General features: G+C 37.5%; 1 protein-coding gene across 10 annotated transcripts in view; it reads right to left on the bottom strand.

Moving 5' to 3' along the window:
* Window positions 1-27,234, bottom strand: part of LOC112553714 (phospholipid-transporting ATPase ID-like) — a 52,505-nt gene that overhangs the window by 153 nt on the left and 25,118 nt on the right. For 8 of the 10 annotated variants that reach the window (XM_025221114.1, XM_025221121.1, XM_025221120.1 and 5 more), the window contains 19 exons: window positions 25,644-25,778; window positions 25,028-25,098; window positions 24,038-24,120; window positions 23,228-23,475; window positions 22,694-22,905; window positions 18,963-19,125; window positions 18,396-18,485; window positions 17,713-17,878; window positions 17,525-17,604; window positions 15,585-15,686; window positions 15,152-15,271; window positions 14,849-14,946; window positions 12,116-12,294; window positions 11,199-11,464; window positions 10,738-10,921; window positions 9,699-9,922; window positions 9,352-9,435; window positions 8,731-8,976; window positions 6-7,801 (listed from right to left, as the gene is read on the bottom strand). In XM_025221114.1, the coding sequence (XP_025076899.1) occupies window positions 7,043-7,801; window positions 8,731-8,976; window positions 9,352-9,435; window positions 9,699-9,922; window positions 10,738-10,921; window positions 11,199-11,464; window positions 12,116-12,294; window positions 14,849-14,946; window positions 15,152-15,271; window positions 15,585-15,686; window positions 17,525-17,604; window positions 17,713-17,878; window positions 18,396-18,485; window positions 18,963-19,125; window positions 22,694-22,905; window positions 23,228-23,475; window positions 24,038-24,120; window positions 25,028-25,098; window positions 25,644-25,778 (3,510 nt within the window). In that variant the 3' untranslated portion in view covers window positions 6-7,042. Of the gene's footprint in view, window positions 1-5; window positions 7,802-8,730; window positions 8,977-9,351; window positions 9,436-9,698; window positions 9,923-10,737; window positions 10,922-11,198; window positions 11,465-12,115; window positions 12,295-14,848; window positions 14,947-15,151; window positions 15,272-15,584; window positions 15,687-17,524; window positions 17,605-17,712; window positions 17,879-18,395; window positions 18,486-18,962; window positions 19,126-22,693; window positions 22,906-23,227; window positions 23,476-24,037; window positions 24,121-25,027; window positions 25,099-25,643; window positions 25,779-27,234 lie in introns of those variants that run through there. The other 2 variants (XM_025221117.1, XM_025221116.1) reach the window with 2 other exon arrangements.

Raw genomic sequence — 27,234 nt, forward strand, 5'->3', positions numbered from 1 at the left:
GAAAATGTGAAAAGATAATATTTTAATGTCTGTATAAGAAACAACAGTCATGGACAGATGTCAAGAAAAGAAGAGCATAAAAAGACCCAGAGGTAATAAAAATCCACAATTTTTTTAACTTTATCCGACACATCAGAGACATTAAAGAATCTATTAAACCAATGCCTAAGCCTTAAGGATGCCATCAAAATAGGTGCATAAAGCGAATTCTGTTTCAATTTTATGATCATGAGAATGCAGAGATCAACTATACAAACTGTTCAAAATAATTATTCCATAGAAAATATTCTATTTTTCATAAATTTTATACATCAAACAGCAATAATAGTTTTGTTCACCTTCAAGAAAACATTATGCTCCAGTGTCTTAGATGAACTAAAAATCTTTAAGTCAAGAATGACTTAAGGGTTGATAAATCAGTGCAATCATTTCATCAATCACAAAAATTACTTTTATATTTTTAAATAAGCCAGTTGCCACAAAAGTTTTATACATATTTACAGTCTTATTTCACCTTTATAGCCACACACATGCACTCATATTCTTTAAAAAAAAAAATACACACACATTTGCGTTAAACAAAAAAATAGAACTAAAGCTGTAAATAATTTATAGTAGTTCAACAGAGTTACCAACACCATGTGCCAAAGTGTTCACAAATATTCCTAAGTTAGCTTGCAACTGACCCACATGTTTCTCTCATTCACACACACACACGTGCGAAATATTATTATCACAGCATTGTAAAGACATGTCCCTTTTCATCTAACACCAAACATGCTATAAAAATTACCAATAAACTGATGTGACAAATTTCATGGGCCTCAGGGGTCTATATATGAGAACATCTTAATGCAAAGGTGGCAGAAAAATGAACAAACACATTTTACAAACTACTGATAGCAACCCCCCTCCCCCATGCTGCATTCTACATCACACCTACTTGCACTCATGTACCACAGTAGTCCATTAGTTCATCCTCTAAACTTTGCCAGGGTACTACTCTGGCCATAGTACCACAGATGGTCTACTCTACTACTCTTACCCAAAGCTCTGTGCCAGTGACAACACCGGCACCAGAGACAGAAATTGCTGGTCTTAATGACACCTGGAAAACCCTCATAGAAATGCATGGAATTTCTGCTTTTGATCTCTGGTACTAAATGAAATACCTTGAGGTTTCAACTTATCCAAGCACAAGCATTTCCAGTTTCTGAACCCTTCTCACATCAGGGTTCTTACAGTCATGCTATACTTCTGTTTCTTGTGTAAATGATATGTTTTCAAAATCTGTTCACTTTCACTACAGTTCATTACAAATTTTTCAAAGTGTAAAGTGATGATTTTGTGCATTAAGCTTGGTCACTGATGACTGTATCTCTAGATGACACAAAATGATTGGTCCAGACCTCGACTCCCTTAAGCATTGTTTTCCCACTTTGACAATTACGATGCCTTTTGAAACTAAAGAGCACACAGCATCTTCAAAAACACGGAAAATGTAGGTGATCAAAATATCTGGTCAAAATAAATCTACTACTACTGAGCACCCTTCCATTCAGCTGGCTTCAACATGATAGCCAGCCTCTCTGGGTGATAATTGTTTTACTCACTGTTTATAGCTGCGTAACTAGGTATCTACTTCCTTAGGCCATGAGACAGGATCAGAAATCTTTGGCTAAAACCATTCATGTGACTGAGCTGTGAATAAAACCTTACACCAAGGAAAATCAACTTGTGCAATATCTACACGTCAGCATACTTTGAGGTGTGACAATTCTATTTCTGTTACAAAAAAATCCAGCGCAACTGTAAGAGAAATGTTACATTTCAGTAATGTCTCACACAAAATTACTAAAAGGGTAGGTGTCCTTCTCAACAACTATCCTGAAGTAATTAATTGCAGCAAAAACAAAAACTTTTAATGAAACCATTCAATTTTATGATCATGAGAATGCAGAGATCAAATATACTGTCCAGCAATAGTTAAAAATATTTTTTAAAGATGGTTTAACAATATATTATCTGTGCCACTTGTCAGTTAAGGGTAACTAAGCTTCTATCAGTCACATGCATGCATACCTATGTTCCCAAAGATAAAGTAAATGTTGAGTTCAATTATATAATCTTTATAGGTATTTTGGAATAGCAAGAGTTTTTAATAATTGCATAAAGATATTTTTAAACATCTATTGCTGTACATGATGTGTATTTCACAAATTTTCTTGATTTTACACTTAAGCAATTACTTGTATAAATATTAAACAGAAACCTAAGTGTGGTTGTCACGTGAAATGATTCAATTACAAAAGAAAAGTATACACAATGGAATGTTGGAAAACTTTAGTGATACCACTTTTTTCTCTGTTGAACACATAAATTATTCTCTCAGTGATTTAGCATAGCGACCCCCTAGTTTCAAATGACCAAAAGGCATCAGATCCACTTATATCCTTCCCCCTCTACTTTAAAACTTTAACAAGTCTGGACTGATAGTTTTAGCTTCTTCTGGGGGAGATGAAAGTTTAAAAATTCAGGCACTTAATTTAAAAAATAAACTTAAAACACTAGAAAAGAAAACCAAACGTGACACTGACTGAACTTTAACGTAAAAAGTTTTACATCTGGCCATTTAGCAGATTATGGTTATGACCGTAAATATGTTCATAACCCTAACAAAAAGTTTAGCAATCAAGAAAAACACTCTTCTGCTTTAATTCTTACATTCATAAAACTAATGAAGTAGCTCCTCACAGCAAACTAATGGTGTTTTATTTATGAGCTACTTAAACTGTTTATTCTGTGACCTAGTCTCTTTTACATTTGTGAAAAGTATAAGAACTTTTTTTGTTCTTCTCAGCAAGTAGAGGTCACAGTGTGCATTTTGTATCATAGGAAACAATGGACATGTGCTGACATAATGAATAATGCATGCACTCACAGCAAAAAGGCACATGTGCACACATACAAACATCTTCACACACACATTCTTTTTCTCTTACCCTTATAGCCAGGACCCAAGAAAAATGTAGCCCTTTTATCACCCACTAATTTACGCTTATTAGTCTGCTGGCCAGACACAACTAAAAATAAAAGGGGAAACAAAACATTACTTCAGAACTGATCTTAGCACAAAAATGGGCAATGTGCAACACAGTACAAGAGAAGAATGGAAGTGAGGTGAAATAAAAGAAGAAGAAATGAAAATGTTTCATTAAAAGTTCTAGGGGTACACAGTTCTCAAAAGAAAAAGAAAACATGGAATGAGTGCGTATGACAGGAAAAGCTTTGAGGTAAAACGTCTGCACAACCTAGTAAAAGGTATAGGGGGAGGAATAGTCTCCATGACTGAAAGAACAACTATTGGCTCCTGCCAGTTTCTGCTCAATAATCCATCAACAATGATTGTCAACCACAAACCACAATGATGAGGCCTTTTAAGATTAAAGTGTACTGTTTGTGTAATCTCGTATTCCTTAACTGCATATGTGTCTTAAAAGATCTGGCATTTTACTTAACTCCTGACAAGATTAAACTGACTTTTATTCCAAAGGCCTCAAACTCCACTTCAAACATCACAGTTTTGAAGAAAAAGGTCAAGTGTACAACAGACAGATGGACGGACAACAGAAGACTACTGACTCAAAATAAATTTCACAAGTAATAAAGAAACTAAAATTTGATTTTGAGACAATGTATGCAGGCTAAAATATAACTTTCAAACTAGACCATGAAACTGCCCCAAAAGTAATATGATAGAAACACAGGTAGCCACGTGCTAAATAAAATCCATTTTTAGGATAAAACTAACCCACTGCATTCCCTCCTATACCAAGGTGACAAGATTTCCTAGTTTAGGTAGATCTCTTTGGCACCTGATGGGTGCTAACAGGCCTTGATAAATGTTTTAATCCTAACTCCAGTTGCCCTTAAGTTTTTAAAATACTTACAAATAGAAACAGATTATTTGCACTTTAGCACTCTCTCCTGTCACCACAAAACTCCCACAACTGTTGCTTTAGTTAAAAAATAAAACAAATAAAAATATGAAACATTATAAAAGTAATGTTTGCAAAAATTAGCTGCAGTAACTGCAAGTCATCCATGAACTTACTAAGCCCCTGACTCTCCTACAGAGAAAAGTCCATGGAACAAAAGCCAAAAAAAAAAAAGCCTTACTCAAAATGGAAACTAAAAAATTTGCCTTATGTACCTTCAGCAGAAAACGTGCAGTTTCAGGATATAGTGAGTGCCATGAGAAAATACTCATGGCAAACTGATGAGGTGCTTCTATTGCTCAAGAAAAGCCAGCTGAAGGTTGTGTGGTTGTGGGAAAGAAGCCTCACCATGTTGGAGAAAGTGGGATGGGAAGGGTGTTGAAATAAACTGGGGCCAGTTATAAAACCAGGGAAAATTCTCACAGGACGAGAGAAGGAAATCAAGGGTCAGCACGTTGTCTCCATTATTGTATAGCAGCACCCAGACCTTCTGGATGTTGCTTTACCACCAGGGTAGTAGTTTTATAAAGCATTTGCAACAATGGCTTGGGGTAATGTAGCATGCAACAATATCCAAGGGGTCTGGACACTGCTTAGTGACTATGGAGACAAGATGCCTGCATTAGATGCTCCATCGCAACAAGCCACCTTGCTTCACAACTGTGGTCCATGGGAGATATCCCCACATTTCCATACAAGCACCCAATATCCTTCATAGCATTCTGAATACTCATGAACCTTAAACTGAAATCACCAAATATTGTACATTTACAATTATGAAAAATGAAAGAAAGTGCAAACTTTAATCAGTTTGTTCCCTTTTTTCAATTTCATTGCATCCTTAAACACCAGGGAGAGAACAAAGTCATCATCTTTACATAGTTAATTCATAAAAATATATTCTGATACAAATTTAATGTAAAATACTATCATCATATCAAAATTAATATAACCCCAAAACATAATACTCAGAAACAATCTTTCAAGTTTTTTTTTCAAAGAGACCATTGGAATACATTCATCAACTGCATGCACTTCCAGGTTCTCTGGCACAGTGTTTGTACCTGCTGACACACAGGGCTTTGGTTTGGAGATGGCAAGTCACAAGCAGCAGTCACTGTGTAACGGTGTAACACCGTGTAACAGTAAGTCAGCAGGAGAGGGATAAGGGTATAAAGGATGAAGAAGCGAATGGAAAGAGTATCATGAAGGTAGTATAATGAAAGTATTATAAAAGTATCATGTAGTGGAATTTACCCTCCAGCTGAAGGGGAAACTGTAATCTCATGCACGCTTCTAATGGGTGGTGGTTGGCATGAATGTTAACATTCTGGCCAACATTTAGCCCATTTTGCTGTATTTTATTTAATCTAACCTTTGCCACAGAAGCCTGATATAAACGGTGACTAGAGATTATAGTCAGGCAGAGCATCTGTGTTAAATGTATACTTCTGAAAATAGTGTACAGTGTTTGCTAAAAGATTGTATTGCCCACAATGATAAGACAGCTTATCAAACTTAACTAACACCCACAAAAGAATCTGCTCAACCACACAAAAGATGCCAGACATTACTACAAATGGTACAGAACCACATTCACAAAACTAGAGGCTCCTTCAAGTTGTTAATAATATGATAAACTGACAAGATTCAACAATAAAAGTAATCACAGAATGAAAAGTGGCATAACAATGCATGGACCTAAAGTACAACCAACAGTACAGTAGAAGGAGAGTGTAACTTGCTGGGATGATGTACATACGTTGGCCAATACAACAGTTCAAATGCAGCTCCAATATTATGACTTGCACATTATGTCAATGACAAGAACTAGTTTTAGGCACTGGTCACAAGCTTCTTCCAACTGAACATGATACACATGCAACATTTTAAGGAAGACGCAGCCCCCATGGCTACCCATTCAAGTGTCTGCTGCTTGACTCGGTCTTCATGTTTGTTGCAGCTTGTTATCAGATTTTCTTTTCAACAATCTGCTTCCCATTCCTATTATCGTGAGTGTATACAAATGCAAAATATATTGCATTTCTAAGCTTGGGAATTCTTTTCTGAAAATGGAACAAGAACTACTAATGCTGTTGTGAAAAAAGAAATCTGTCCATTTTTAAGCAATATAACAGGATATACCAAATGTATTTTTTTAAAAACCCATACAATTCTCTCTTTCTTATTAAATGCTCATATTTCTGAACCATTTGGAAAACACAGACTTACACACCGGCTGCTCATCTTGCTATTTACAACATTTACATACAAAATAACACCTTTTTTTCTCACAATTCTTTAGTGTTCACATCTCTCGTTAGTTCAGATTTTTTGTTTTATCTTTTAAGTTACAAAAACAAATTATAGAAAAGAATATTTGCAAAATTGAACATAAGCATTATTTCTGTTCATTTCTCCCTCTGGCTTGGTAAAGCAGCATACACATGAACCCATAGTAGCAGGGACAGTAGCAATGATGAGGCAAAAGGCAGGAAAACATGGCAAAAACAACAAAAAAAAAAAGAAAAAGAAAAGCTTGTTGACTGCATTTTAGATTATGGCTGTGAAGGTTGTATACAGTTCTGAGCAAAGTGTAGCACTAACTTATGCTACATAAAATACTTACCAACTGACAAAACACATTAAACTGTAACAAGAAAAATATAAATTGTGTCACATCTTCCAAACAACTTGAAGCATACAGCACCAGAAAGGGCCATTGCCTGTTTACAAAGGTTGGGTGACGTGGGGGAGCAGACTTCAATGGAGACAGTGGAAATCACATTCTACAAAACTGAAAAGTTTAATAAGGCCTAGAACAACTAAAAACCAAAATGGATCAAAGTGACTAAATCAATTTTTTAATTTACAACGTGTGATCAACAGTTATAAATATTCTGCATAAATATATATACTTTACATAAATACATCAGATAAATATGTACCTAGTGCAACATCTTTGCAAGTCTCTCATCTCTAGACCTTACCGGTAAGGACAAACATTTAAAATATACACATTAACTGCTGACCAGCAGGAAAAATCACAATCGTTCCACAAAAATAATTTCACCTTTGGGCTGCGCTGTCCAAGTGCCCGAGTCTGTGTTCACTGACTGTTCAACTGCAGCTGTCACTGGAATGGCCGATGCACTGAACTGAGGTTGAATGCTCTGTTCATTTTCACTGGAGTGAGAGTGCCTCTTCCTTTCATTTACCTGGTTAGAGGGATTAGACAAAGGGGATCTGTTGTCTTTCTTGCCTTTATTGGCAACTGGTGTTGATATCCCTACAGTTTCTACAGCAGCAGACAATCGATGCTGATCTAATGTGTCACTGCTCATGCGCTGGACTTTGGTCAGTTTGACTGGGCTTGATGTCTCCGCCCTCATGTTTATGCCACTTGTGATCAGCTCGCCAAAACCAGCCTGGTGAGCAAAAGCGTAGCCCGACCGTAAGGAGCGGCGACTCCGACGAAATGTAGATGAACGGCGAATATGTAAGTCCCGTCCTTTCGATTTGGACTTTCTCATGCGCTGGCGCAGGCGGACACGATCAGAAAGAGTAGGGTGTACAGAGGTCTGGTAGAATCTGTATGCAACCATTGGCACGATGAGAATTGCGCAAGTCAGCAGCATGGTGAACCAGAAAATGGGGCAACTAAATATTGCAAAGGCAGTTCCTACATAATCATAGTGGATGGCATCTGAATAGAAGGCCAGCTGAAAGCAGAAGTAATAGATGATACTACCCCAAACCACAAAATGGTTGAAGCCTGTCCAGTAGCTCATGTCCAGAGCACACTGCAACAAACAGCACACTTGGTGAACATTTAAATTGATGTATGGCATCCAACAATAGAACACTTGGTGAACATATGATGTACATGAACCAAATTGCATCAAACAGAACAGTTGGTGAATATTAATTTGATGTGCACAGGGGCTAAACTGCACATAATGATATTCTCTTGCCTCGTGATATTCTCTTACATCATCACACCTCCATTTTGATCTTCACCACAGCAAGCAAGACTACATGCCGTCTTGTGTTGACCCAAACTTGAGTTTTATTTTTAATTTGTAAGTATGCAAAATTTGTACTTTAGTTTTTGCTCTTCGTGAACAAAGATTTAATTTTAAAAATTGTTATTCTGTCAACTGCAACAACAAAAACCCATTACCAAGTGCACCGTGGCTTATCACAGTTGGTGTTCTGGCCATGTTTATCTAGCGTAAAATAGGAGACTAAGTTGCTCTTTATCCAGTGTGAAATCGGAGATTAAGTTGCTCTAACATGTGGTGAATATGTTCAGCAAGAATGATCTAAACCACATGACCATATGCAGCGAGACTAGAGATGCAATGCTAGAGCATTTATGCATGTGTTGCATGACAACATGTGCCAAAGACCTGCAGCATTATGCTGGACAAAGACCGTATACTTTCTCATTGCTGTCATATCATATTAGCTACTGAGTAGCATTTGCCCAGATTCACACAGATTTTCAGCTCTCCCCAACAAATGAGGCAGCCAGGGTATCCACTCTACAGTCAAGCATTAAGGTCAAAGATAAGATAAGATAAGAAGAATACAGTGTAGTGAAAGTGTTTATCTGTTGCAGCATGTGTAATTTTGTAATTTAATGTGAAGCTTATGTAAGACTAAATATCCGCGATTCAGAGAATAATAATGCATTCTTTTAACTGACATTGTAAGTGGGTGAACTTACCCTGAGGTTGACAGCAATAACCAGCGTAGCTGCCACTACAGTACCAAATGACTGTATATCTGCACGGTCCTCACCATTTTTATACGAGCCATATAAAAATGATCCATATGGTATGAAGAAGAGAACAAGGGAAGAAAGAATACCCTCAATGACACTCCAAAAAAATACTCGCTTGTTGAAGAGTGCATTCTTGATGCCCGGAAGATAAAGTTTTGGATAGCGAAGGCTATTTGTGTCATCAACATCCTGCAAGCAAATATATTACTAGCAAGATATGTTTAACTATTTGCACCAAGATATCAACATCCTACAAGCAAATATATTATTGGGGAGATATAATTAACTATTTGCACCAAGATAAGTGCATCTGAGAGGTAAGATATCGGTGGACATGCATCCCTCCCTTGTTGTGTGGACACATCAGCAATGTTTTCAACTTACAAGTATTACACATTGGCAGACTAGGTTGGTACAGAAATCATTCACAGAGAAGAATGAATAAACAGTTCTTGAACTATTGATAGTTCTGAGTTTATTGCTTGTTTATGTGGTGGACATGTTTATTTTTTCTGTCAACACATATTTAAGTAAAATGTTAAGAGTTATTCAGCACCAACTGACCTGGTCAAAGACCCCAAGAACAAGGATTGGCAGTGATGTGTAAAACACGTTGTACAATGAAATGAAGAAAGGATCAAACAATGTCTGAAAAACAGGTACATGGATGTTAAGTTCTATAAATATATAAAAACGGAAAGAGAAATAAAAAAAAGAATAAAATATTCGACATTTACCATGATAGTCCATGTTATCCTTTGAACATTCTAATATTCTCTTCAAACCTGAAGTACTTGAAGAATTATCACTGATTTTTGTTTGTTTACTTATGGTCAAGACAGAAAGATATGAAGAGACAGACACAACCAAGATAGACTCAGACATATACTCATTCAAGCAGCTTTACTCACCTGTGCTGAAAAGCCACAGAAAAATGCAAACCAAAAATGACAAAGAGTGAAGGCAAAGTTCTTGTAGAAGAAGTATTTAAGGAATTTGCACATGCGTAGGTAGGACCAACGTCCATGGACTAGAAGCAGCCTCTCTAGGTATCGGAACTGTGAGATGGCGTAGTCAGCGGCAAGCACCGCCTGCATTCCTTCCTGACCCGAGATACCAATGCCAATATGTGCCACTGAAAGAAAAGTACTTCTTACAACTATGTTTTCAGTCAATAATAGTCAATTTACTGCATGGTTGAGTGAAAGGAGTTAAGAAATCTTTCACTTCTTCGTATGGAAGTGTCACTGTCATTTCTGTGAAATCTGCATCAATATTCTTCACAACCTCATACTTGTAGGAAGTGTAGTGAGTCTTTATTTATTCTTGTTTGTCTTCACAACCTTATACTTGTATGACTTGACGGCAATGTTTATTCTTGTCTCAAGTGGATATGTGTAAATTCCTGAATGATGTTTTTTTTTGAGAGAGGGGGGGGGGTTCCTGTTCTCTGAAAGGTGTGCATTACTGAATGAGTGCACCATGTTTTTTGTTGAACAGCTGCTTTATAAATGCTGATTCTGATTGTTATTATTAAAATAAGATGGAGGAAGGAAGTGAGGGTTCTGACGCTGCAACTACAGAGAGACACTGTGTGTGCACGCACCTGACTGACAACAAAGCCAGCAAACAATACACTCCTAAAACCCTCTTATATCTACAGCCACTACATGCATCCCTGTCATCTAGAGCCACTGCATGCATCCCCATCATCTAGCCACCCCATGTATCCCTATCATCTGCAGCCACATGCATCCAGGTCATCTACAGTCAAAGCTTTCTAAACCTGCTACACGCAGCTGTTACCTTATTATCTGTTTCACAAATCATCATAAAAAAACTTGATGTCAGCGAATGCCAATGATTATACTGGCAAGCCCACTGTTACTAGTTTATTCCTCACACCAAAGAAAAGAGCTCAAGGTTCCCCCACACAGAGTATACACCCACTTTTGATCATGCTGACATCATTGGCTCCGTCTCCTATGGCCAGAGTAACACATTTCTTGTGGCGCTTGACTAAGTCCACCACCATAGCTTTTTGCAGTGGTGTCACACGGCAGCAGATTACAGCTTTGCAGCGGCACGCTAAATCAAGAAAAGTTGCTTCCAGTTCAGGCTTCAGAGCAAACGCCTATTAAGAAAACAAAATTAAGAAAATAGTGATGAACAAATGTAGACAATCTCATACAAAACTTCCTCCTAGAAAAGTGGAGGCCCAATATCACAAATTCTACAGCCTAAGCAAAACACTAGCAATAAGCATAACACGCACTTACAAACATGCACTGGAGATGCCCACATGAATGAAATGGTATTTGTAAACTAAGCAGCCATATAAAACAAAAACTCAACAAAGAAGCCATTTATAACCTGCTCCAATTGTTGCCACACACACTGAAGCCACTCACCAAGCTATGGCCATTGATGACAACAGCAAACTCCCCAACCTCATCAAGTTCTGTTATGATGCGGCCTGTGGCACCATTATAGGTTGTCTGCCCATTTCCCATGACAACATGATCTGGCGTTTTGCGGCTTGTGGCTGAGTGGATCTCCTCCAAGGCATGCTTAAGTTGTGTGTCCACGTCTTCGGGTGTTTCACCATCAATGATAAAGGGCTCTTCCATATCATCAGTCAAGAGGCGACAGGAATAACCAATATTTATGGCAGTTTCTGTGAAAAGGACAAGTTTTAAAAATGTTATTTAAGAAACAAAATGTCTGATGACCATTTCTAATCTGCCTTTAACATTACCTTTCTACATACAAAAAAGCTGTCTTGATTGAACAAACTTTCAGTCTTTATAAATAAAACACTGGAATCACTGACTATAGTGTTACAGAGCTAGATCAGTCTTTAACATTTAATAAAGTTGTTAACGTCTTAAACAATGAAGGGTAAGAATCTCATATATCCTCATATAAGCATTCTTGCTTGTCCTCCAGCTCTCTCCCAAACTATGCATTCACCAATATTTTTTCAAAAAAAAATTCCTACCATACCTATTTGTAATTTAATATCAATCTAAATCCAAGTCAACAGGAAGACAATTCTGCACTCAGATTTGAAAATTTATAAGAATATTTGAACCAACAGTGAATTCATAGAATAAAAACAGATAAACTAATAACGCCTTAACAATAATAATATAATGTTAAAAGGATAAAATCTGCAAAATACTTTTTTCTGCTACTGATCTGCACCATTATGACCAAGCAGACAAGTGTAAATGTGGTTATGTTCTCCTCTACATTGTACCATTTTGGGACAGTTAGCAGATTTTTTAAGGGTACAACATCGTGATACTGTATGAATGTCAGTTACCTTGCTTGTCTCCTGTTAAGACCCAGATTTTAATGTCAGCCAGTGCCAGGTTGGCAATAGCATCTGGCACACCATCCTGAAGCTTGTCCTCAATGGCAGAGGCTCCAATTAATATCATGTCTGTTTCTATCTCTTCATACAATGTGTCCAATTTTTCATCACGATTCTCCAGTGATGTGCTGACAAAAAAGGCTAGAAATTAATCATCCATTGTTTTACCTTAAAAAAGAGATTATATTTCCAAAATAAAATATTTAAGGAAAAGATACCTAAGTGAAGTTTCAAATCAGAGTGCATGTAGTGCATATGTGGTGCATACAAGATATGTATGAGATGTGCATGTCAGCATAAGAAAGAGTAGATGCATGCAAATGCACTTTCAAAACATTCAGTAAGCATGCAAATATTCTTGAGGCTGTCATGAAAAGGTGACGTATTCTCTTCCTTCTAAAGAAACTAAATCACTATCATACATGTCCCCAAGCTTTATATAGAAACTAAAGTAATTGTTCATCACACATTTCCCCAAGTCTTATAAAGAAAGTGTATTGTTTTTCCCATCCACCTGTTTGTAACGTTTTTAGGAAGAGTGTGTTAAATGTGTATGTGAGCGTGTGTGAACATCTACATGTAAAGCACGCTCGCCGCACTCTTTCACCTTTTTCAGCAAAAAGGTCCGGCCAACAATTAACACATTTAATGTTTAGGGAATTAAATAGTGACGAAATGTGAATGAAACAAGAAAAATAACACTACTCCCTCACCGCCCAACCCTCTCCTATGGTTACCTGACGGGCTGGTGAGATGACCGACTGGACCAGCAGATTAAATCCAAGTGGGTTGCATCACAAAGTTTGTAAATCTAAGGTGGTTAATGCCACATCACTTGTATCGGTGAAGCTGATATATTCCTATGGAATCAATACCTACACCACACCACAGAATACGAGGTGATGTCTGGGCTACACCTTATACGGTTGAACATTGTAGATCAACGCCGATGATCGTTAACGAATCTATAATCCTTCAGAAGTAATCCACGGTGGCCAATGCCATATCACTTGTATGGGTGAAGTCGATACACTCCTATCGAATCCATACACCTCAGAATACAAGCGATGACCTCTCACAGATGGACGTTGTAGATAACGTTGAAGGCCGTTAACACAATGATAACCCTCTTCAGAGCTCTTGTCTTACTGCTTACTCGTTCTCGTCTGTCCCTAGAAACGTTAGATCCACTAACTTAACTCGCTACTTTCCTACTCCTGACCAATCAGGCCCTTAGCGACCAGGTAACTAGGACGACCTCTTAACAGTCTTTCTTGGAGACTGTGCCAACCAATCATAAGTACAATGTTGCAGGGTCGGCATGGCTTCTCCCTCCATTGACTACCGTCGCCCTAGTTACGCTGTGCCAAGCTCACTTACGTCAACTTCATTTTTTTTTTTTTTTTTAGGCCCTTTCACCCCTCCTGGGGCATAGGCCATCGACTACAGTCTTAACTGTTGTCGATGTTTCGGTAGCAAGGATTTGTTTTACGGGGTGGGGTGCTGGCCCACGCCCAACCCTCCTCCTTTTTCAGCCGGGCTTGGAACCGTCCTTGGCGGAGGGCGGCCAGCCCTGTAAACAGATGCCACGTGCAGAGAAAGAACAGCGTGCCCGAGACGAGAAATGAACTCAGGGCAGCCAACCTTCACTGTATTGGTGACAGGCGCTAACAGCGCTAACCGTTGCGCCACCGGGCCGCTACGTCAACTTCATACATGACATAAAAGAATGAGTCGCGTCAGCGCTCACGCGCCTGCTCTTCCCTGACAACAAAGAGAATTAACAAAAATAGGAATCTAACTAGATTCGCCTGAATCGCGAATCGTTACATAGTTACAACAGCTTATCAGACATGGATAAGATCAGTTCCATGTAATGAGAACCTGAAAAAGGGATCAGAGTAATATAGAGAACCTAGGCAGCCAGTGGACACTGTCACTATGATTATTTGACAGGAAACATGCTGTCAGCTTTACATGGCTTGCCAATTCTGTAAGGCTACATGCAGGACTAACAGGAAGAGGCTGCCCCTTACTGTTGCAAAGCTGTGATTTGTGATTGCATGTGTGCATCTTGGCTATAAGTTGTGATGGCATGTGTCTGGTTGATGCTGATCTCTGTGATGCCTATGAATATGCAATTATCTCAGTGACAACCAGAACTGCACTCAAGTTGCAATGGTGTGTGCAGACAAATAATTTATAGCTGTGCAAACTGCCCTCCGCAGCAAATAAAGTTGTACTGCATTGTACTGTATTATAAGCAAGGACATCTGACTGTTTAAGTCCATTCATTTTTCACCAAACCCAACAAATCAGTTTTCAAAACTTGTGGAACATCCACCTTCACAGTAATCTTTTATGTCTAACTTCAGAATTGTTCTTTTTTCCAAAGTAACCCACACAGCTCTCTCTTCCTCTGTTTTTTTTTTTTTTTTTAAAGTTTGCGAGAGGAAAACATCTGGAGATGAGATGATTGTTCAGTACTACCTGTGAAACATTCTGACATGTGCATTTGACTTCTGACTGTTTAATGCAGCTGGTTCTTGCTGTTTGTGTCAACCACCACCACAACTGGATGTTGCACATCACTCTCTATATTAACATCAAAGTATTTTGGATAATGGACCTCAACAACCTTCAAAGGACACCACTTGGGTGCAGGGATGATTTCCAATTTACCTTGCCTCATGATGCCTGATTTTCCATTTTTCATAAAAAGAATCATCTATGTCTTTGTATGCGAGGCATAATGTCCTGAGACCATCTTGAGCAAAGTCCTGAAACAAATCAGCAGATCACACTTAGAATACACTCTCTCAGCCACAGTTTACTTGTTACCTGCAGAAACATCTGACAATACCAAGCCTGTTTTATGGAAGGATGATTCACCACCATGTACAAAACATGCTGGTGTCTGATTGGTTAAAGCAGAATCAGCAAAGAAAACCCTCATCTTGTGCCAGTGGACAGAAATGAACTCACGTTGAGGTGGTGACTGGTGAGTTCTTTTAGTTCTGCACAGGCAGGACTCAAGCGGTCAAAGATGATGTTGTCAGCCCCTTTGCAGAAGAGGGTAATCTTCTGGTTTCTCCTCACAAGAACCTGGATAAAAACAACCCCTCTTTACTGACACAGAAGTTAACAGCCCACGTTTAAAAAAAAAAAATCAATAAATTATTCGGTCATAATTAACTGAAAGTGAATATTTCCCCTATTCAAGTAAAATGATGTGTTTATATTCAAGTATGGTGTCCAAGTGGATACTGCTTTTGTGCCATTTTAATCAGGCTATTAACTCTTTGCAGTTTACTCAAAATTTGTTATGTTAAAATCACCTCTATTTTGGGGGATGAACACAAAATCCTGAGTTATGAGAGTTAAATCTTTTGTACAAGGCACACATTGAACAACCTACCGACATGCGCTTGCGCACATTATTGAAGTCCAAAATGCACAGCAGTTCATACTTCTCCTCAACTCCCAGTGCTTCTATTGTAATTGTGCTGGGTGTCCGCGACTACAATAAGAGAATGAAAAGGCAAAAATACATGTTTAATAAAGCATCATATAAGTCAGCTCAAGAAATAATTATATAAATCAGACCCCAGAAAATGTCAACAATTGGGTTCTTTATCTTAACAAAATTAAAACCATCATGTGACACTTTAACAAAAGCTTTACCTTCCAAATAAATCAGAAGCACTTGATGTATTTCTTCTCCATTTGACAATCTCAGCTGCAAGTCAGTTCATATTTACTGCTGACAATTCAAAACTATTTCGGTAAAGACTAGTGTCAAATGTCTATGAATGTGTCAACTTAAGTGTACCTAAAGAGCAACAGTGGACAGAACAAGCACAACTATGGTGTTTGGAGTACATAACAATGGCAAGGCAATAGTCTCCGGACAAAATGACAACTTGGGCAGACAACTGGTGTGTATAGCCAACTGACAGAAGACAACAGCCACCCTTTTCTCACTCTGTACCAAAGCACCAGCTGGCAAATTTATTACAGAAGACAGACCATAACAATACCTGGCTGGGACCTCTGAAGATGCTGGACAAAGCCCAGAACTGGAGCCATGAGAACAACACCAACAAAAAATATGGAGCAGGCAACAGTAATCCCCACCTTCTTTAGGAAGAGAAGAGAGTGGAAAGCACTTGTGCAAGTCACCAAGTACAAGCACAGCACAGACCATCTAATGAGTGACAGACAGACAAACATAACCATTTTCAGACAGGCTTAAAAGATCAAGCTTCATGAAAAAGATGTAGGCTCTACAGAGATAACACCAGAAATGATTGCCAGCAAAAGTAGAGAACCAAGTCCTATCAAACGATCCTCCTCACTGGAAAGAGACAGAGAAATGCTTTGCTATCTGCACCACAATTACTCATTTCACTGGCAAGGACAAACACAGAACATAACCAAGAAACTCATAGCACTATGCTAGAAGAAAAGCACGATCAAAAAGCACAGATATAAGCTTACATGCACAGGTCAGTGGTGGATATCATCCAAAATGGAGGACATAAGATAAGACTTAATTTGTCCCAGAGGGCAATTCTGGTGCAGCTCAATTAGATTTATGGAATAGATTAGACATGGGGTATACATACAGTATCCTGATGGACACAGGCAATTGGTAGCCATATCAACAGGCTGTCATTGCACTGATTACATAGCTGAAGTCAAAGCTCTGATCTGCACAGTGAACAATGTCAGCAGCAGAGCAAGCTCAGATTAACAGGTAGTATTTTTAACAAATGCCCTGTATGTGAAGACAGAAGCAGTGAGAAATATTAACTGCCTAAATACGGTACTGCAGTGGATAGTTTTGTTGGTGTTTTACAGCATGTCAGCAACTGAGGCTATCTCACAGCCAGTACTGCAGTGGATACCCTTACACTGTGGTAATGAAGGCAATGAGCAGGCTGACAAAGAATGACAAAGCTTGTAGCTGAAGACAGGCAGGACAAAACAATGTCAGCTTATCATCGTGATGACCATCATCAAGACTCTGTACAGACCACCTCAACCACCAGTCAATGACCATTATCTGTCCATATCAGACCAGGTGATAGTTTACCACCCCATGACAGCAAGTAACCTTTACAATCCTTATAGAGGGATCAGGAAATATGCAAGACATTAAGTATTGGCTACAGCAAAGTCTTGCAGACTTAATGTGCTCTCAGAAGGAAACACCTGCCTATACTACTAACAAGCACACCTATGTCTGAACTGCATATCCCAGTATGTCTCAACTGTATCTTCCAAACACCAAAAAAAGCATATAAATTAAAATAAAATTTCAAAACTAGCAGTTAGCCTCAAATATGTTTTTACCTTGAATACAAAACCAAAGTTCCTGGCAGCAGAGACAAGGGCACCCTCATCTGGTGATTGAGCCTGGTATTCCAGGGTTCCTGAAACAGAGAAGCACTGCATGAGTCTATCAGACATAATATGGAAACAATATGGCACAATATGGTGAATTATGACTGAAAATGTGACAAAAGGATAATTTAACTCACCATCCTCATGAACTTCAGGCATAACAGTGTGACACAGTGCCAGCAGACGAAAAAACGCATGAGCATTCTGATCACCATGATTCACCACCTTCAAGAGCTCAAAATCATAAAAATCAAATGATTTTTCTGCATACGGATTTCCTGAAAAGTCCACTTTTGGAGTCCTCTGAAATCAAGCAAAGCATTACAAACACTTTAAAACAATTTCAGAGGTCAGGAGTCTAATGAGGTCAGTCACCAAAGCCAATGTGTAGGTGAGGGAGAGGACTGATGGTGCCACAATAAAAGTAAAACAGTCTCCACAGCTAACTGGCAGATGGGGAGAGAACTTATTGTACCTGTCAACAGGTAAGTGGAAATTGTAGAAGGCAAGCAGTAAGAGTTATTTACATAGTTACATCTTAACGCTGGTGGTAGGAAAAAAACTTTAATCAATTCTTTTCTTTTATAAGGAATATATATTTACGTGACCTCAAGGCCTCTAATCTTTGTAGTAGATCTGAATACATCATATGCACGTTTTTCCTCCTCCTTCCTTCTCTCTTACATACAAAACATACCCCTCTATCCCAACTTCTACCAGGAAAAACATGCAAGAAAATCAAGAAAAGTTGCCTTTGTAGGGACAACAGATCTCCCCCAACCCTTTTCCTATAAGGGTAAAAACAAATACCAGAGTTTACCTCTGTGATTTCTAAAGGATTTCCTTCTCTGTCAAGAGGATCACCGTAAGACTTCCCATCTATTGAACACTTGTTGAAGGTCATGATATTCTGCAACATGCGTTAATACAGTGAACAAGTCCTTATAACTCATTACTTCTACCTTATTTTTTTCTCAAGTTTATAAATGACAACAAAAACAAATTATTTCAGTTTTAGTTTAGTCCTTGTTACTCCTCAAGGAGCATAGGACCGCAACAAAAATAAAGCAACATTTAAATTCTTTTACTCTGTATGAAAATACACACACAGAATTCTTATATGCAATTTAATGTGACTGCAGGAATTGTGGGTTGCCATATACTACCATGAGCAGCAATTTAACAATTAACATACATCAAGAAGACCTGACACAATCTGACATGATCTCATGGTGCTACATGGAAGCTGACCATCAATTCATATTGCCTGCACTGTAAAAATCTGGCACACAAGGCCCCAAAATGGACTCCTAGTGCATTATCCATGATGTCCGGCCAAATCCCACCAAGATCAAGTGACAAGTATTGTGTGTTTCAAGATATCAACCTGCGTGAGAGTGCCTGTCTTGTCTGAGAAAATGTACTCCACTTGACCCAACTCCTCATTCAGTGTGGTGGTGCGTGCTTTGGCTGGGGAATCTTTTTTTTCATAGTACATCTTGATGTCCCAGTTTATCCACAGGCTGTGTGCAAGACGGATAATTTCAACACTGCAATGCACAAGTAGACAAAAAAATCTCTTGAAGAAGTGATGCAAACAGTGACCACAAAGAGACCTGAACATGTTCAAAGTTACTAAAGTCTAATGGCACAGTTAACCCTTTTTTTTCTAGTTTCCAATGCAGGAACAATTTTAAAAGTACAGACTTTATTACTCCTGAAGGAGTTAAATGTTACTATCAGGGCTTCTGCTAAGGCTAAATTCTTTGGGGTCCCAGGGACCCCTTCTTCAGATTTTTAAGGGGTCCCTGTTCTTTGTCCAAATTTGAAGGGGACCCCATTGACGAAAATTGAAGGGGTCCTCCGAACTTTTAATGCGTACTGTACGCAATTTTTTGCGTAAGCAGAAGCCCTGTTACTATCATGGCAAATGTGATTTCAAGCTTGAAGATTGTGGAGAATAGCCTCTTGTCATTGCAACTCAGACAAAAACTGTGCAGGACATGTTTTACCAAAAAATGCATATCTATGAGGATAAATCTGTCTTCTGTTATACAGCAACTCATTGTAGATGCAATGTCTATCTCTCCAAATACACAATGAGCATATGGAGCCATACCAATCTTATTCAGCTGATACAAACAGTTTCAATAGAAGTCAACACAATGTCATTTTACATGCTGACAAATTTTTATTAACGAGGGTAGTAGAATAAGCTAATATGCTTTTTTGCATCTAGCCATCAAACATCATGTAAAAAAGAAACCAAATTCCCAACATAACTAGAAAGAAAAGAACAATAAAACAAGAAAGTGTATATGTGCATATACTGCAACAACATTTTGTAATGAGAAGTATGGAAGGCCCTTGGAGTGATCAAAGATTTTGATATAAATGTTTTAGGAGCACTGTTTTGAACTGATAGAGACTGAATTTCACCTGCTGAAGGTGTGATAGAATGATGTTCCACAGAACACTGAGTATTTTAATCTCAACTTGAATTGGTTAAGTCGTGGAATAGGAATATTAAGTTGAAGGATACTCTTCTAGTTTTGGTTGAGAATAGTGCATAAAGTCTAAGGGGAATTTTGTCTGTTAGTATTTTATAGACAAGTGTATATTTGTTGAATTTCAGTTTGTCAGTGGCAGAATACCTTAAGTCAGGAAATCACTAGACTCTAGTGTTGCTTTGAGTAGAACTGATCTGACTGGTCTTCTCAGAATGCTTACAAGAGGCCTTATCAAAGCTCCACTGGCAGAGTCCCACAGTGTGGAAGCATAGTCTACAGCCTGAGATTTGTGGAACACTAAATTTTACCCAAAGGGGATTTGGACAGTTTGTTATTAACCACAACTCATTGTGTTCTATTTGAAAGAAAAGATGAAGGAATTGAATGGATCAGTCTGTACAGTGCTAATATTTTAAGGAGCAGATCACAAGTCAATTACATCAAAGGCTTTAGCAAAGTCTACAAAAAGGGCTGCTGTATACTGATGATCATTTTTAATGCTTACCCATTGCTCCACAAGTACTGTGTGGCATGAGTGTTAAATGTTGAAATTCAGATTGATTTGAAGAAGCTGATGTTTCGGCCAGTGTAATCGAAGATGAGTGTCAACATGTTTTCTCCAAGGGTTTAGAAAGTTATGAGAGGATGAAGATTGGTTGATAGCAGGATCATCTACACCACCTGATTTATAAAGTGGCATGACTATTGCTGGGTTTAGAAGAGTTGGGAAGTGGGATTTTTCAATACATAGGTTGTATAGGTAGGTCAGTCTTTCTGCAGTGGCTGGTGCCAAGAGTTTTAATATTTTGCCAATGTTGTCAGGCCCTGTGGTGCCAGATGGCTTAAGCTGTGTAAGTGCTTTATGTACATCTGAGACACTCATTGAGGGAATGTGGAGAGTGGTGTGAATATTCTTTACAGAAGCCTTGTAGTTTGTCCAATGCATTTTCTTTTGATTTATCATTTATAATAACTCTGCTCACAACAGTTGCAAAGTGACAGTTTAGTGCATTAGAAGGAATAGGGATTATGGGGATAGGATTTTAATTTTGTTTGTTAGGTGATTAATGACTCTCCTGATGATTTTTGTATTACTTTTGCATTCGACAAGTTTACTTAAGTAGTTTTTCATCTTGTATCCTTTTAATGCTGTGACAAAGTTTGTCTGCTTTCTATATAAGACTTCTTGGCCATTCCTTTTTAGAAAATCTCAGACATTGATCACTGCTTGAAGTTCTTGATCAAGGCTTACTAAAATATTTAACACGTCTGGTGTACAAAGGTGCAGGTTTGTCGTAAATAGTCCAAAATTGGTCAAGCCAGTAAGCAAAGGCTTCTTTGGAATCTGATATGCTGTAAACATTATTGAGAGGTGAGGTGTACAGATTAGCAAGAAAATCTGATATGATGAAGTTTCTGAAGCAATGGTAATTGTTTTATGTGTCACTCTTGAGATTTTGACCTTGTTTGTGGCATATGAGGCAAACAGGAAAATGGTCACTGCAATCATTAGATGGTACACATACTTCAACAATGTTAAGTAGGTTGCAGATGTAGATTTGGTTTGGGATGTATTAATGACTCTTGTTGGTGGGGTAACAAGCTGTGTGAAATTGGATGGTTCTATTTTTTCAAGCCAATGATTGTTTGGTTTTAATAGGTCAGAGTTGAAATCTAACAGCATATACTCCTTGGATTCAAGCTGTACAGTGTCTATCATAGAATTGAAACGGTCGATCCATTCCATTCTCTCATTATGATTTCTGTAGATAAACCCTATGAAAACATATATTTTCAAGGTGATGTAAGCATTTAGCATGGATGAACGAGCTAGTGTAAGTAACCAATCCAGTTACATTGTTGGTGTCATTCTAGTGTGTAACCAGAGACATAGATATTGCTATCGAAGACTATCTCAGTGACTAGAGCTTCTGATACTCCAAAAATATGAGTGGGAGTTCCAGATTTGTATAGGACTGTTTCTAATTCGGAGATTTTGTTGATGGCACAGTTTATATTCAAATGTCCAATGCGAACCCCATCTTCAGTTGACCATTTTTCTTGAGAGTTATTAGAAAGCATGTTTAGATTATACTTGAATAGTCAAGGAAGGATATGAAATTAGGGATAAAGAGTTTCGAAAATATAAGGAAAATCAATAAGTATCAACTGCAAAATGAATGCAACCAAGAAGTAAACAAAAGATGTGAAATACAGCAATATACAGTTTTAAGCAGGGTCTTGTCTGAGAATCACCAATAGATGTGTTCTTCATGATAGATGATATTGTGGATTGGAAATGAAACGATTCGAGCAAATTTCCAACAGGCACAGATACTGAAACTGGAATTCAATAAAAAGAAAAGAAAATTCAAGGGTTAGCAAGTTCCATGGCAAACTACACCACCCAAACACAGCCCATGACCACTTTGTAACTAAAATGAATATTGCTGCTAAATTTGATGAGGATGAGATAAGTGGTGGCTTTCTGTATAATTATTAACTGCTACCTGCAACACTCTATAAGATTAGATTAGGTATTTAAATCTGATCACATCAAAACTGATGCAAAGAAGCATGAACTTTTAGAGGCATGAAAGGTACTGACCTCACATAGAGTGAGATAGGCACTACAGTATTGAGGATGATGATGTAGGACAAGAAGACAAGGACAGCGATTGTAGTGGCTCCTCGAGCTTTGGCAGGGTGGACAAATGACTCCCAGGGGAGGAAAGCCTGGAAATCATAGCCTGTCACTGCCTCCCATACTCCACAAGCAATGGTGCAGATCAGGCACATGGTGACCAGGAATAAAAAAATCTGAAACAACCATGGCATTATCACTACATCATCAACAGCATAAAAATCTAAGATAACTGCAACATTACAACAACTGTCAACAGCAAACAACCTTAAACTGCCATAGCATTAATGTCAACAGCATAAAATCTGATGTCAACATTTTATTTCACCAACAATGGAATAAAAATTACTGAAATTGAAATTTTAAAAAAAAAGGCTTAGAAAAAAAAAAGGAAGAAAAACAATTGCAACTAGAATAATCTTCATTATTTAACTGTCACGGTACAACATTAAAAAATCACCCTACAAAACAAGTAATATATTAGACAACTTTACTTACACCAATGATAAGAAAATTCATGAATCTGTCAATATGAGTGCGCTTGAACTTGGTTTTGCCACTGTTCATCATTAACTTTGTGTCACGGCCAGCAAAAATAACCACCCCGTAACACCAAGCTGTGTTGCGCAGGATACACCCTCGCAAAAGAATCTTCTCATTGTCTAGAGAGTAAGTCTGGTCCTTCAACACCATCTTGCCTTCAAACTTGGACAGTCGGTTGTTGGGTGGTTCACTGATAATTTCCGCTAATCAAACAATGAAGACACAAGGAAATAAAATTCAGATATTGCTAACTGGTAAACTATCTGTTGAACATGCGCTATACAAATCTTTCATTTATTATTATTCTTAAGCAAATATTTTGAGACTGCTTATTAAACTTATCATTATTAAACCTATATTCTGAGACTGATATAGACTGGCTGCAGAGACAGAATATAGAATGAAGAACAAGTGCAACATATGAAAGGCGCATCATCATTAGAAGCAAATTTCTGCATGAAGTACCAAAATATGCTGTTTGACCTCAACATAGGTAGAATATTCTTACAGTGTAAAAGGTAAGCATTTGCATAATATCCACATTAAGAATATGCAGCATTGGACATATATGCCATCCACATACATTCAGGCACAATTAACATAAATGTATTCTATCCATAAATCCCCCCCCCCCCCCTTTAAAAAAAGGGAAGGAAAAAAGGATTTACCAAAATCAACCTCTTCCCACCTTTCTTTTAAAAAGGTTCTTTGAACATTCACAATGTCAAGCATGCTAGGTTTAAGATAAAATTAAGATTTCCATACCATCAAATGCACCCATCAATGCATGGTCATCTTTCATCTCAGCTGTGATGTCAAGCGCTTGTCGTACTTTGAGATTTGTCTCCCTGGAGTCACACCAAAAATTACATTCCCATTTGCCTTCTTAACAGTTTATTCTATTTGAAAACCATTTTATGTGGAACAGGTTCACTAGAAGAGCCCAGGCTAATACAATGCTTACACATTTAGCTGTAGAACTTTTATTATGCTGTGATGAAGACCTTTATTTACTTGTCTTGTCTTGTCTCTGAGACCAGATGACTAGAACAGGCAACCTAGTGAGTTGCTGGTGGTGGGCAGCAATATGGCCCCCAGCAAATATTGAGGTTTTTAGCAAAGCCCAAATAATATATGGATGAATAAGCAGTTCAAAACTAGATGGAGGTGAACTTAACTAGGATAAAACTACATCAGGATTATAATAGGAAGTTTATAGAGGTCAGCCACAGCTTAAGCATTATTTATTCCCCAAGAAAAATATCCCTCCCCACCTTCCCCTTGTGCTCAAAGGTCAAAAGGTAGGAAATAGTCTATGAGTTAATGATGAGGTAATCCCAAAAGTAACCTTAAGCATTATAGACACTATTGGCACACATTAACAAACCACAACACCACAAGACATTTCCTTCAACAACACTTTCAAGCAGGTCCTGTACGTCTATAAATCAAAATGTACTGGATTTTACACAATCTAATGATATGTCAAAAAAATAACTGTTTAAACAATGAATATGCATTCAACAAGTCTTTCTTTTTTTTGCTTACCCATGGGAGTATAGGATCTAGTCAACACAACTTCCCAGCCGCAATAGTAAGGTGCTTTCCAGTATATATAAGAACTAAGGACAAAGGAAAAAAAGCCGAGATTGCTGCTTTTCCAAAACGGTTAGGATCAGCCTAACCCTGCATCCTACAGCCCTGATGTGCCTTTCTAGAGTAAAGCCTATACTGCATGAATAACAAGAGTCTTACCCATCAAGTTCAGCTGTTTCAATGTAACACAAGCTGTGTGGCTCACTAGTGGACAGCAACAAGAGGTCTGCCTGAAGAGGTCAAAGAATGATAAGACACTCAATTGTTTGCAAAAGACCAATCATGCTATCAATTCAAGATATTTTCTAATTCAAAGCCTTTTATTTTTCATGTTCATAATATGCAAATTGATGCAGGAAAATTATACATGAAAATACACAGGTTAAAACATTTAGACAGTACTTTTGAAACAGATACAAGCAACCAATACATTTTTTCCAATCACTAGTAGCATGCAAGAACATGAAGCGTTTTCTACAAATTATTTTAATTAGCATAATTTTTGAACAAATATGTTTAGGTCTATAGCAGTTTAAATTTTCATTAGAAATGTCACCAGAGAAGAAAAAAGAATGGGAATGGAAAGATGTCAGGAAAAGATGGAGAAACAAAAGAACAAAAAGAAAAAAAAAAAACACATAATGATATCTTCAGACAGACTGCCTGCCAGATAAAACTTTCTTCATATAAATGAAATACTAAAATAACTTTAAATCAGTAAGCAATACTATACTCTGATGCTTGTGCCACCTACAAAAAATGAAATCAAACATACAGCAACAAAATCGTTATTCTTGAGCTTGACAATATCTCCCACGGAAACCTTATGCCAGCGTTCCTCCACAATTTCTCCTTTCCGAAGCACATAGGATGTCCGGTTATTGACCTGTGCATCACTGCGATGGCGTTGCTAAAACATGCCCATCAGTATATTTTAATCACAAAATACACATAAAAACTGTGGCAAACATCGCATTTACAGCATCATCTTTTCTCAGTTTATCACATGCATGAGGCTATAGGTATATTCTCAAATAAGATAAGATATGTATACCCTTGAACTATTTAAGGTAAATTTTCAAGCCTTGTAATGTTACAATACTTTTAACCTTCTTCATAACCATCTGTAAATGCCTTCAACTTCTTTCTTTTATAAGTTACTTATTACATGTTAAATAATCACTGCTCTGTGTTCAATCCAGTGATCAGAGAATTTGCATTTACTTTAGGTCATTATAATCTTGTTATATACTGATCAAACACTTTAATCTGCATCATCATCATCAACACAGTGCTATTCACATGAACAGTTATTCAATACCTCCTAACAAAACTGTTGGAAAACAGGGCAAGGTCACAGACACAGGTAGAGAGGAGTGAAACCATCACCATCTCCAAAAACTAAGACCAGTGAGTCCTACTCAGCTGAAACTAAATACTATTGCTGTCCAGAAAAAAGCAGCAGACAGAAAATAACTGAAGGGTAAGGAATGCCATAAAAAGCTTGCAAGGGTGCATTTGTTTTAAAAAAATTAAACAACTTACCAAGACTCCTTCAGCTTAAACAATTTTTAGTCTCAATTTTTAACTGGTAAGAGAACATTAATGCCATATTCAGTCCTTCCATAAATAAGTATATATGTATATCCCGCTCAAGACCTGACTACTTAAGAATAATCTTCTCATAAAAAAATGGGCACTACAGCTGAAATGATTAAAAATCACTTTGTTTTGAATTAAAAATGAAGCATTTTATTTCATGTTAACACATTTGGTTTAAAATTCTGAAGGCAGTTAAAGACTTGCTAGAGAACTTATTTTCAAATGACTGTTTAATTCATTATAAAATAACATTCATCCAGATCAGGGCCAATCACCTCATCCATTCAAAAAACATGTGCTTTGAAGTATCTATACTTTGATTTTTAGAAAGAAAAAGGACAAAACCACAATATCGCTGTAGTCTATAAGTATGCTGATTTTATGAAGGGTACAGCTAACAGGAAAACTAAACAGAAACATTAAATAAATGTACCTAAAATGACATCACAGTTCTGATTTTCTGTGGCACGGTGAAAATGGTTAAAGGTTAATAAATGAAAATTACCCTTTTTGTTTTTCACTCCAGTCTAGTGAACTGTAATTTTTCAATGAACTAAATGCAATCATGTGAAAGAAAAGCACGTACAAAATCTTAAAAGCTGTTTTACTCTATAATTCTATTAAAAAAAATAACAGAGCAATCTTTCAAATCCACGCAACACGCACACACCCTGCAAACAAGCACAGTCATACATAAGCAATATAATAAATAAATAAAACAGAATATTTTAAAGATTGTCTTTGTCAAATATATTTACTATTTA

Source organism: Pomacea canaliculata, linkage group LG13 (genome assembly GCF_003073045.1).
Source record: "Pomacea canaliculata isolate SZHN2017 linkage group LG13, ASM307304v1, whole genome shotgun sequence".
NCBI lineage: Eukaryota > Metazoa > Mollusca > Gastropoda > Architaenioglossa > Ampullariidae > Pomacea > Pomacea canaliculata.